Here is a 12,625-nt window from a genome sequence, read left to right as displayed (position 1 = left end):
ATCTTTCCCTTCTTTCAGTCTAACCAAGAACTAGACCCCAAATGTAGGGCGTTGAAAACCTGAATTAGAATATTCTGGTTGAATTCATCTCTAAAAAAATATGTCAAACACAGAATCAATGCAAACATTGAATTCAAATCATTTATAGAAATAGCTTCACTTCCTTTTTCTCTGCAGATGGAAAGAGTTGCCTCATGCCTTCTCATTCTGCCTCCCAGAATAGAGGCAAGGTGCCCTATCTCCCAGGGCAGGGGAGAATAGAGGGGGGAAGCAGATGACTTGCATTTGTGCTCTGGAAGTTGCTTAAATTTTCTACTTAATTTGATTAATTTTTCAAAGTACACCGTGGAGAGGCGAGTGGCTTCTTTATTGATTGATTGGCAATCCTATGCCGCTTTATTTTTTGCGGTTAAACAAAAATGCGAGCAAAATATTTCTGGAGCAATCATTTGAGTTTGGTGAAGATAACCAGTATTTTTTTCCCGAGGTGTTTAGAGAGCACAGTCTTCAGGCTCGGTGTGTTTGTCAGAAACAGGAGCTGCATGTAGTTCTTTCTTTGTCTCTCCTTTGATTGGCATGCATTGTGTCAACTGATTGAGTACGTGTATATATATATATGTATATAATATATATATATTTACACACGCACTAAGTTATTACTTCAGCTAATCATGAAGATGCTTTTTGTGCATTACTTTAAGAATAAGCGTATGCTTGGAAGTTATTAACCAGCCTTTGTAGGTCAACTTCTTCTACGAAGCTTTGCTTCAATTGTCAGATCATAAAGCCACGTAAGGATATATGTTTTGTTGCATGTGCCGAGCGCTAGAAACAAATGGCACATTTTAACATTTGGTCCTCTAGGTAGAAAAATTAATCAGATGTCTGACAAGATTGGTATTCGTCTGTATTTCAAGCTTCCTTCCTTCTTTTTTTTTTTTTTTGTCTCCCCGGCTTACGACAAATATTACTAACGGGTACTTTTAGGTTTTAAAATATGGACAGCAGTACTCCATGCAGTAAAAGACTTGAACGATTAATGCTACCCTTATGCCTCTTTTGAGTAGTTTTAGCCATGGGGCTTGGCACTGCCACCATTGTCTTTGTGCCAAAAAATATCCGCAGCGGCTGCCGCATTCTAGTACTGGAGGGTTGTCTCGAAAAATCCGCAGTGAGCGCGCCGCCTCGCTCTGCTCCCCTCCGCTCCCCTCCGCTCCGTCCTTTCCCCAGCACGATGGAGAGCCGGCCGCGCTCGCCGAGCCCCCGAGCGCCCGGCTGCCGGATGCCGGCACGGCGCGCGCTCCATGTGGAGCTTCCCGAGCTGCTTTTGTATTTGGGAGCACAAACAGTTACTTAAGGAGCCTACTCTTGCATATTATCAGCGCTCTCGCAAATTTTATTATCTGAGACGAATGTGCCAGTGAATTTTAAGCAGAAAATCAACATCAAGGCTGTAGCTAATTTTAAACGGACAGTTTATACAAAAGGTATTTTTTTCCCCTAGAAAATGAAGCGTCGTTACAAAAAGTACGATAATTCCCTAATTGCAGTTGATAGTGAAAATCTACGTGTGTGTATCTTTTTAGCGGTTTCTTGACTTTTTCGTAATTTTTTTTTTGCTACCCGTCCTTAATAGAGGAGGCAGATTTCTAAGCTGCGTGCGGGAACGACGACAGCCCCAGCACCGACAAATGTAATAAAGTTAAAGGCTTACACTCGCAGAATGAAATGTGTTCACTCATGAGCTCCAGAGCTATCTGCTCGGCGGTAAAAAGTGGATGCTATAGATGCAATCTTTACAAGGAGCATAATCCTAAAAAAAAAAAAAAAAAAGGAAAAAAAAAAAGTCAATCTCCCGCTGGCTGCTGTGCCGCTTTGGTACCTCGCAGACTTCGGCAGAGTCCTGGACGAGTGCCCATTGATGTCATGGAAACACTCAAATTACTGAGAATGATTCATGTCTATGCTGCTCTCCTATCCTCCCCCACACAAATAGAAGTAGATTTTAACCCTGACAACTTGTAATTTGCAGCGGGTTTATTTTTGTATCTGGATAAATATTTTTTAACAACTGAAATTAAGATGAGGCTGCCTGTGCCTGATATGATAGGGAAGGAGGCTGCCGGTGCCCGTGCGGCGAGGGGGGTCGCTTCCCAAGCGCCTTTCCCCGCGGGCCGCCTTCGCCGAGGGGGTTTTGCCCCAGCCCTGCGGGCAAAAAAAAATCACGACCGCGCGACAAAAACCCGGCTAGGGATCCTTAAATGACTTTGAGGGGGAAAGACGGTATTTGACTCCAGACCGCTCACAAAAGTCAAACTTTAGCAGTAGCGCCTCCGGCCGGAGGTCAAGCACAGCCGCCATATATTAACGAAAAGGCTCACAGAGTCGCTTCAAGCGTGCCTCCGCCATTGGGGGAGTGATTAAAATTGTGCCTGTCACCGTTGTCTCGTGGCTGGCCCAGCGAGGGGCACCGGGAGAGCGGAGCCGCCGCCGCCGCAGCCACGGAGGCTGCACGGCCGCTGGCGCTTCCCGTTCGCTCCCTCGACCTCCCGAGTTGGGGGGATGCTGCCTCTGAATGCACGGACGTTTTTTTTGGGGGGAGGGGTGTAAATTTTTTGGGTAGATGTGTCGGCAGAGTGGCTTCAAAAAGCCTTCATCCCCCGCTGGGGCCCGCGTGCGGTACGCGGTCAGCGGTGCCCACCTTGCACACGTGAGCAGCACTTGTGTAAAACACGTGGAGGAGAGGTATGCACGTCTTTCAATATCAATTTTAATTAATTTTCTCTTTTTTTTTTATTTTATTAACAGGTAAAACAGAAAGGGGTTCATACTCGTCGTATGGAAGAGACTCGAATTTACAGGGTTGCCACCAGGTAAGCGGAAACCTCCTTTGCAGAGAGCTTGTGCTAGATAGCCTGGTGGATGAGGTTTGCTTCTTAACCTTCCTCATCCTCGAGTTAGGCTCCATGGCGCATGGGGACGCTTGCAAACGTGCATTCCTCAGGAACAGGCGGCGTTTGCAAGCGCTCCTTCTGCGACTTCTGCCGGAGCCATCCCAGCGGCTGGGGCGACCCGGCGCTGCCCTGGCGGAGGCTGCTGCAAGCTGCCGCTCGCGGTGCTCTGCAAGCCCCGGGCGCCTTCCCGCGCGCCCACGCCACGGCGCCCGTGTCAGCCCCCAGGTTTGCACGGCTACTGCAATAAATCGTAGTTTTCATGGAATCTGTACGATGTTGTGTGAAAACAAGGTTGTATTGAGGGATAAAAATGTCTGTGGAAATATGATTTGTTGTCCCTTTTTGTTTCTGAATTGTTTTTGGCTGGAAGTCAAGGCCAGCAGGCTAACAGCAAAGCCGTCTCAAGGGAAGCATGCGTGAGCTAGAAAAATAAGAGTAGTTTAATTAAATAATAAAATGCCAGTGTAATACAAAGGTATAGCATGTGTGCGTGTGTGCCTCTGTGCACTTTGCATTTGCATACTTTTAGGTCTCCAGAGAAAGTCTGAGTCTGAAAATACTATCAATAGCCAAAAGTCTATGCTTTGTTTCAAGACAATTGATTTCCTTAAAAGACACTTTCTTTTTAATTTCAGCAGCAATATTAATCGTATGGTTAAATTCTTTTTTTTTCTTTTCTTGAAGAGCGCTAGGCTTCCTTTCCTTTTTATAAGTGCAGTAGCTTCTTACTTTGGAAAACTATTGAAAGAATTTAATAGCCTTCTTAATATTCAAGTCTTTATACTGTGTAAATCTGCCAGGAAAAAGGAAAAGCAAACCCCCAAATGCATGCTATTTCCCTACAGGACAGGGAAATACTCGATCCCTTCATCACTTTTGTATGTCCACGTGCTTTTAATAATCTGGGGAAATGGCGTACTTTTGGCTGTTTCGGCTGCTTATAGGGCCGGGCTCCCCCCGCGGCCCCGCAGGCCCCCTCGCCCTCGCCGCTGAGCCGTCGCGCAGCGTGCTGGCCTTTGGGGCTGTTCCACGTGCAGAGTTTTGGACGCCAAGCTTGGACGGGAAAGGGCAGCCAGGGAATGCTGTTCTGCCTGGTTTAACGCAAAACCGTGAATTTTTAATTCTGCGTGGAACAGACGAGAAGGACGTGGAGGTTCCTCCCGGTGGAAGTTTACAAACCAAGCCATGAAAGTCATGTTATTGATGCATTTAGCCTCCCCATACACTACTATTTATTGAGACCATAAACGACTTACTGATTTCGACTAAATTGCAATAACCAGAGCAGGTGAATACAGAAGATCACACACGTAGCTCTGTCTTCACCTGATTCAGAACAACTGCAGTAATTCTCAGTTAATTTTAGCAACCAGTTCCAGCTAGTCCTTTTTGCTTTAACATCCTTGCATGCCTGTGCTTCCAATAGCTGAGAGCTAGCAGGATGACTCATTTTCCCAATCCTTGCGTAGCGTTTGGGAATTTGTGCCTCGCATGCAGTCGCACCAGCCCACAGGTGAGACCCTTCTCTGCAGCTCCGGGCGCCCGGGGTTCCCCCTGGGCTTCTGGGCTGCATCTCTTCCGAAAACATATCTTCTCGTTGTTGCGTTCTGCTGTTAGTTTTGCTTTCGATCTTACTGTGTTTGAATGCTCTGGTGTTACTGAAAGGAAGTTAGAAATTGTGTCAGAGTTCAAAGCGGCACCGCAGCTTTAATAGTTTGCAAGGTCTCTCCGTTTTGCGTGAAGCCTTAGTACGCAGTAAGACGACCCGTACTGCAGTCTGCAGGGACTCACGTGTGCGCAGGGTGTTTAGGGATGCCTGCTGGTCACAGGGGTGGGTTTTCTTTGGTTTGGGGGTGAAAAGATAAACTTGGAAACTAAAGGCAGGGATGCAACTGAAAGCTCAAGGAGACAATTTACCAGAAACAGATTGTTCTTTTTAGGACCATCAGCTTCAGGACCCCAAAGTGAGCCTGCATTTCACATAGATTCTCTGCAGTAGTAGCAAGTGACCTAGAATCAGTATCAAAGAAGCGTCCTGAGTCCAAATATACCCAATATCGAACGACAGAGGAATCACGAGGTGCTGGTAGGGCTGCAGCGTCACGGCACGCACGGCGCGAGCCGTACGGGGGGCGTGCGGGACGCGGGGACGCCAAGGCGCTGGCCGCCCGGCAGAGCCCGCCTCGGGGCGAGGGGGTTCAGCCCCGTCCGAGGGCACTCGGTGGCGGCTGCAGCCCTCGGATGCGGCCCTCCGCTCAGCACGTCCGCCCAGACCGCGCTGCCTGACACGTCGCGGCGGGATGGGGCTCCGAAAGGGGAACTGCCGGCTCGCTGCCGCGTGCAGGACGGTCGCCTGGAGAAACCCAGGTTCCTCTTTTTCGTTCAAAAAAGCACCGACTGCATGAAGTTGATGGCCGTGGCTGTTGCTGGTCACTGGGTCTGGTCCAGAGCACAGAAGAGGTCAAAACCTTAAAAAGCTGATAAGCTTCGGCCTTTTGGCAAGCTATTGCACACTGTGAAGGAGAGCAAAGGCCCCAGCAAGCACCCGTAGCTCCTCTTCCCATGCTCTTCGTGCCAATGGAGTAGGTGTTGCCAGGATCCTGGAACAGACCCATCGTTTTTTGCAGTGCAGTGACCCACTAGCTGAGGTTATAATGCGAGAGTTCATGCGTTTCTTTTCCTGAGTAGCATCACTGAATGATCATGTTGTGCACTTGGAAGGAGGAATTCCGGAGTTTCCGCAGGAGTCAGCTCGTACGGACATTGATTTGCTATCTGTATAGGCTGTCTAACTGAACCTCCGTGACCATGCTCCATGGTTGTGTAGACCCAGTGAAGATTTGATGGAGAAAACCCTGCCTACTCACTCTTCATCTACTCACTCTTCTTTTCTGTGGTTTCACTCATGAAAATTTGAGAAATATTAGGAAAATATTAACAAAAAGTACAAATAATGAATAGTCCGATCCATGGAATAGGGTCTTTCTTCCTGCCGTATGCATGCAGGTTCTTGAAATGTGATGGAAAAGTGGATAAAATAGATGACCAGTGCTCAGGCAGGAAGGAGAAAAAAAAATTTCTAAAATAAGAATCTCTTGAATTCCTGCAAGGTACAGGAGGAATAATGCTTAATGCTGGGGTTGGGCCATCTGTTGTCTGTTCTCCAGGCTGCAGAACTATCAGGATCCACCAAATTATTAACAAGTATGAACCTTCGGGCTTAACATAAAATGAAAAGCAAGAAGTCTATTGCAAGATTTCTGGGGTGTGTTTTCATATGTATTAGGAAGAATTAGCTTATCTAGACAGACGATATTGAAGAAAACTTAGTGAATTCCAAAGAAAATGTTGGTAGTAATATTACAGGTAGTTCAGAACACCCTAAAGCGTTCAGTTGTCGGAGGACCCTGAGTAGCAGGAATAGTGGTGCGCATGCCTTTTTCCTAAACCCAAGAGGAGAGCGCAGATTTTGTTGATTTCTGAAAGGTAAATTGCTACCTCCAGATGTGATGCATTGCTCTCTGTAGATGAGTTCCTGGAACAATTAAGGAAAACTAAATACCTAACGATATTGAATTTGCTACCTATTAATCTTTTGGTAGGAAAAAAACCCAACAACCTCTCTTCACACAAAGAGCAGCAATGATCCGAGGTTTCTGTTCCTGTGCTTCATTCACACCAATGAGAGGAGAGGTCAGATACGCAGCAACCCATTTCCTTCAAGATGATTTTTATTTCAGAGCCTAGGGCCCAATTCTGCTCTCGCTGAAAACCATAGCAAATACAACACTGATTACAGTGGGGATGGAAGAAAGCTCGTCTTGGGACCTATTAAATTCCATTAGAGACAAGTCATCTAAGAAACATGTACTGAAGTTGTTGTCAAGACACTTTTGAAACACTGGCTTCATTGAAGTTAATGACAAAAATCTCATTTCATTCAGTAGAGTCAGGAGTTTGCATGTTGTCTTAATTCTGTGCTACTTACCATTTCCCTAAAGATCAGATTTTTTTTTTTAACTGTGATGATTTGGGGGGGGATTAGTAAGGCAGTAGGACTGAAAGAAAAAGTTTGCCTATTTTATTCCTCCAACTGTTTTTCTGGTTTCCTGTATTATTCTGTATTATTGGTTTGGCACTCAGACTGTAAATAAGAGCCTGCACTTCATAATGAAGGGCAATACATCTGTTTCTTTATTCAGAGAGCTTAATGTAAATCAGCACTTTATAGTACAGTTTAAACTGGTAAAGCCAAAAAGCATTGCAAGGAAGAAAAGCTCTGCTGCGTCAGCGGTCGGGAAGGATGGGTCGGTGCAAGGGTGCGCGTGGACTTCGCAGGGAGGGACCGCGAAACGGCTCCCGAGGGGATGCGAGCACATTGTTCAGGCTGGAGGATAAACTTGTGTAAATCACAATGCTTTGGTTTCCCAAATGACAGATAAAAATGAGGGGTTGTGTTAATTCTACAGTGTTTATAAAACATTGATATTCCTTGGTGCAAGAGGATCTGGATATACAAAATACTATTATTAGACTAATAGTAACGTGTGCTGCTTAGAGTACCATGGATCCACTAATCAGCTAATAGTCGATAGGACCAACTTTGAATAATCCGGGGCTATTGCGCTTTTCTGAGCAATAGTTAATTCAAGAAAGCAATGAATAAAGAGAACTGTAAAATGAGCTTGGTGGCCAGAAAACACTCCCTAGATTTCCAAGGCAACACAAAATTAGACAGTTCTTTTAAAATTTGGTCTGCGCCTTTCTGGCAAATGCATAGTAACTGATATTTAGTTTTCAAGGTGTTTTAACTTAAAATAAATCCAAAAATCCTAAGGTGACTTGTTTTTGCTACTAACGCTTTTGGAAAGGGAGTCTAAATGTTGTCTTTGGATGTACTGATCTACTTGATGCTCAAGAAATGCTCTCTGAAGCCAGCTGGAACCATCCCACTTTTAAAGCTGAAGCTGGAATGAAGTGTTAAGGTGAAAGCTAGTGCAGTTATACATGCTCAGCCAGCTTAAAAAAAAAAAGTTCTGCTTCTATAATGTAATAACTTGCATCCAGAATGAGAACATACCTGCTAGCCTTAAGCTTGATTCAAGATACTGTGGTAAAGGAAAAGGTTGATCAACAGAATGACTTTTTTCTGACCGTCTTTTCCCCCAGTCTTTTCTTCCCTAGCTCTTTGCGTTCCTACGCTCTCTTCTCTCACCCCAAAGTCTCAAATCCCATTCCTCCGGAAGGAGAGCCAGCCGGTTTCCAAGAACATATGGTTAAGGGCATAGCAGGCTATGAGGTCAAGTGACTATGCCAATTCTGGCTTAGGTTTCTAGAAACTCACTTAAAAGTTCACATAGACCCAACCTGAGTTAAGGCTTCTTGTAGCTGATAATGTTCCTCTGTATTCTTTTCGGTTGGATCTGGCTCCAAGTATTTGTTGAACATTACAGTCCTCCTTGGCTCTTTTGTGACGTCCCTTCTCCTGCATGATCTTGGCTCCTCTCTGCTCTTTTGCATTCCGCCTTTTCTTGCTTCCCTTCTCCTCTGCGGTGGGGCGACACGGGCAGGAAGGTGGGAAGCTACGTGAGAGTGGCCTGAAGGGTGGAAACCTGGGGAGGCTGAGAGGAGGCTTTGGCACACCGTGGGGCTTCCCCAGAAGGTTTTCGTATTAGATGTACATGGCCTTTTGTGCTCTCTGCTATAGCTAACACAGAGGGAATAAGTCTTTGGCTTTGCTCACTCTGAGCAGGTGGCAGCATGGTGGACACGCTTTCCACTTCACTTGGAAATGCCCCCTCTGCCATCTCTTTTCCCTTCCCATAAGTTGCAATGGGATTCTTTGAGCCTTTCCCATCAAGGAACAGAAGGAAAGCCTTGGATTTTAATTTTTGAATGTCTGAGGCTCGTTGAGCATAATGGAGGGAGTATATGATACACCTTTTGTATAGAAATAGTATAAATATTGCTGGAAAACTTTAAAATGAGTATAATGGAAATGAAAGGATATGCAGATTCCGTGGCAAGTGCATATAAATTAATTTAGCCCGGCTGCCTATGCCTCCATGTCTGTGTGTCCAATAAGTGTGTAAATCCTTGCATAACAGTGGTCTCATGCTGAGAAGGGAATGGACAGAAATAGCTGTTGCCCATTTTCTTTTTTCTTCCAGAAGTACTGGGACTTCCTTTTTCTGCTGTGAGTTATTGAGTTGTTGCAACATCTCTAATTACACGAAGAGCAGTCCAGCAAAGACAGAAGGGGGAAAAAAAGCAGGGGGGATTATCTTTTTGTCTGATAGGTACTTTTGAAAGGTCCTTCCTCCATGCTCCGTTCAGCATGAGATCGAGACTAATGCATATTCTAAAACAGGCTTCTGTTTTAAGCCACTGAAGAGTAACTATTGCAAAGATGCCTCTGGTAGCGTCGCATGGGGGCTTCCCACGTTGCAAAGACCTCACAAAATGACTGCACGAATGTTGTCCCAGGCATGCAGACGCTTTTGGTTTCCTTTAACTTGATCGGCAACACTTTCTCCAGTATCTTGTAAAGCACTTTGGGGTTTTTTTTTGTTTTTTTTTTTTTAATGGCCTGACCACATTTTCGTAGTAAATACCAGAAACGGTGACATTCTCATTTCAGACGGGGAAGGTGTCTGCAAAGGTGCTGCGTGTGCCTGCGTTCAGAGCTGCCGCGTTCAGAACCGCTGCTAATTTATACTTTGTTCATGAACATCAGGGCACAGAATCTTTCAGCTTTATTGGTATTGTATACAATAAGTTATTAAATTTCATCTCTGTAATACACCTGCAGTAAAATAACAAAACATTACTGCACTTTAGGAACATGTGTGTGTGTTACAATGTTCCACCCCTCCCTTCCAAACAGCTGCTTACGGATTTCAAGATCCGTTGTATATATTCCCCAGAGCCCACCTCTAATAATCGAGACACATCTGCCATCACAGTGTTATAGGCATATGTAGTTTTATTGGAAACTATACCTGTGTATAAAAAAATTAAATAACTCCTACCTCAATTAAATTGGCAAGCTACCTTTTCTGAAGATCATATTGCAGACCTCTTGAGACACAGTGAGTTCATTTTATTCTTCTATTACAAATCACTTAGTATTTTTTTGCTTAGTCAAATAACTAGATTTCCTCACATTTTGATGGCAAGATTCCTTCACCTGTAATAATTTCTTCTTCATTCTCTCTCCCTAGAAAAGCACACAAAAACTGTGCTAAGAGGATACAAGATACCTAATGTACCAAGGAACTTAGGCTCCTACAAAGTCTATTGCTAATCCATTTTTTTGTGATTAGATATGAAGTGTCAGTGCCCTTAACACAAGCTACAGAGCTTTGTTTATTTGCTTTTAAATATTTGAACACGCTGACTTCTTGACTGGGCAATATGTACTTACCAGGCACAGCTGTGTGTGGATGTGATATGCTCCATGAGAAATATGGTGCCAAAATAAAATTACGCCGTATTATAAGTATAGCCTTTGGCTAAACTAAATTCAAAGAGAAAAAGACGTAGTTCCTTGCCGCTTGGGTCCAGAGTTCGCCCTCAGCTGTTAGGGCTGTACTAACCTCTTGTGCAGGTATCACCGTGCACTTGGGGTAAGGAAGTGAAGTCTCAGTCCGGTTTCTCTGGCCACGCATTCTTGCCCCAAGGGCGAACGAGCAAGATTAATAAGCAAAATTCTGGACGCTCTGAGGTCAGTGGTTGAGTCCCGTTCGCGCCAGCGGGGCTGGGAAGCAGCATTTCTCTTGGCAGCTCCTGCGGCCGTCTGTGGTTTGAGAAGATTCACCTCTGTCCTAGCTTCTGCACAAGCATCTCGCTTTGGGAGGTGGAATCATTACTTCTGCTCCAGAAGTTCGTGCTAGCGCCCATAAACTATCCTCCCGTGATCATGGGGACATTGTGGACTAATGTTTTTGATGTTACAGCGCTAAAATAATGACATAAGAGATAAAATTTCCATGTTAATCAAATGTATTAAAAGAACAGACTTAAGTTCAGATGTCTGAATGGCTCATTTAGCAGAATTCCTCATGCATCCACAAAGACACAGTTTCATTGTCCATATCATAATTGAAGAAATGCTAAAACCCAACACTGCAATTTAGTGGTAAAAGGCAGCGCTTTTCTCCAGGCCCTTTGGATCAGATGTTAAACCGAGGGCTATTTTGTTGGGAGTGAGCATTCCAAGGGCGCCCTTTTAGAGCTTATAACCTGGCAACAAAATAGCGCTGCTATTCCTAATGTGCGATAATAGGTTTATGCTGTGGTTGAGCGCTAATAGGAGCTCGCTCTGCCTTTGCGGTGGCCGCGCTCTGACTTGCCGTGCTATCGCGGCTGCGAGCCTTCCGCGACGAGGGTGCCACCGCGCTGCGCCGCACGGTCCTGCTTCGGATCCGGTCGGTATTTGATGGAAGACCTCCAGCAAAGGGGGAGGCTGCTTTGGGAACGAACGCTGGCAGTTTTCAGGACTCAGAAGGGACCGCGAATGCCTCAGTGCCCAGGGGTGATCGTTGCGGGTGCTGTCCTTGGCATATATGATACGCTGTGCTGCATAGGCTGCCACTGCTTATAGGCATCTTTTAATTTTGCTGATATAAGTGTTATAAGCCCTAGAAAGTAAAGAAATGGGCTGCTGGAGTAACGGCTGAAACCGTTTTCGTTGCATACTTGTCTTGGTGCAGACAGGGGCTCTCGCCAACCATCCGTTGCTTCCTGTGAAGCCAACGATCTCCTGCACCTCCTCGTGCTTCTGTCTTAGTGGTGACCTGCCTCGTTCTTTCCCTGTCCCCATTAATGAGCTGTGATCACCCTGAATAAATCCAGTAACCAGCGTGCTTGGGCGCATCAGCTTTCCAGCTCCATCAGTTGCAATGTAATGACAGTCCAGGCAAGCGCTGAAGGAAAATACTGCTCTTTGCACTAACAAAAATTCATATTGCTGTGGCGGTTGTGAGGGCAAGTACATAGTCTTGCTGAAGATACTATAACTTCAGAGCTTTAGTCACAGAGCGGTTGGGGTTGGCAGGGAGCCCTGGAGATCCCCTGGTCCAGCCCTGCTCCAACAGCGTCACCTTGAGCAGGTTGCCCAGGACTGTGTCCATCGGGTTTGAATATCTCCAAGGATGGAGACGCCACCACCTCTCTGGGCAACCTGTCCCAGTGATCAACCACCCCCTCAGTAAACACGTGCTTCCTTGTGTTCAGCCGGGATTTGCTGTGTTTCGGTTCGTGCCCGTAGCCTCAGGAATGGGTCAGTTAATTGAGTGTTTTGGATTCTGGACTCCCGGAACGTTAAATAAAGCTCTAGCTTCACTGGCAATTTTATGGGAACGTCAAGCGAGGAGAAGGCACTCGTGTGTGTTCAGCGTGCACACACGTGTACAAACACGTGCACACAACACACAGTCACATGCTGGCGTTTTATTAATATGCTTTTCTTTGGGTCACCCTAATATTTTCTGAATGTGCCAGTCTCTTGCAGTTGCCCCAAACCCCCATGACCATTTCTGTGGCATTTGCTGTATGCTGCCCCGTTGCCCTTTTCCAGCAGACCATTCCCGACAGCCTTTCTCCTGCCTGGAAGCCGCGCTGTTCCTCCGCTGCCTGGCTGTGACCCATGGCTACCTGCTGCGGCTCGA

At 45.8% G+C, this 12,625-nt stretch overlaps 1 protein-coding gene across 12 annotated transcripts in view; it reads left to right on the top strand.

Annotated features, from left to right (window-relative positions):
- Positions 1–12,625, top strand: part of TCF4 (transcription factor 4) — a 216,969-nt gene that overhangs the window by 99,765 nt on the left and 104,579 nt on the right. For all 12 annotated transcript variants that reach the window (XR_010886998.1, XM_067316317.1, XM_067316316.1 and 9 more), the window contains one exon: positions 2,809–2,873. Coding sequence is in view for 11 of the 12 variants with exons in the window: in XM_067316317.1 (XP_067172418.1) it covers positions 2,809–2,873 (65 nt within the window). In the remaining variant the exon portion in view is untranslated. The remainder of the gene's footprint in view (positions 1–2,808; positions 2,874–12,625) is intronic.

The sequence above is a fragment of the Apteryx mantelli genome, chromosome Z, assembly GCF_036417845.1.
Source record: "Apteryx mantelli isolate bAptMan1 chromosome Z, bAptMan1.hap1, whole genome shotgun sequence".
Taxonomy (NCBI): Eukaryota; Metazoa; Chordata; class Aves; order Apterygiformes; family Apterygidae; genus Apteryx; species Apteryx mantelli.
This window is presented reverse-complemented; position numbering and strand designations above follow the sequence as displayed.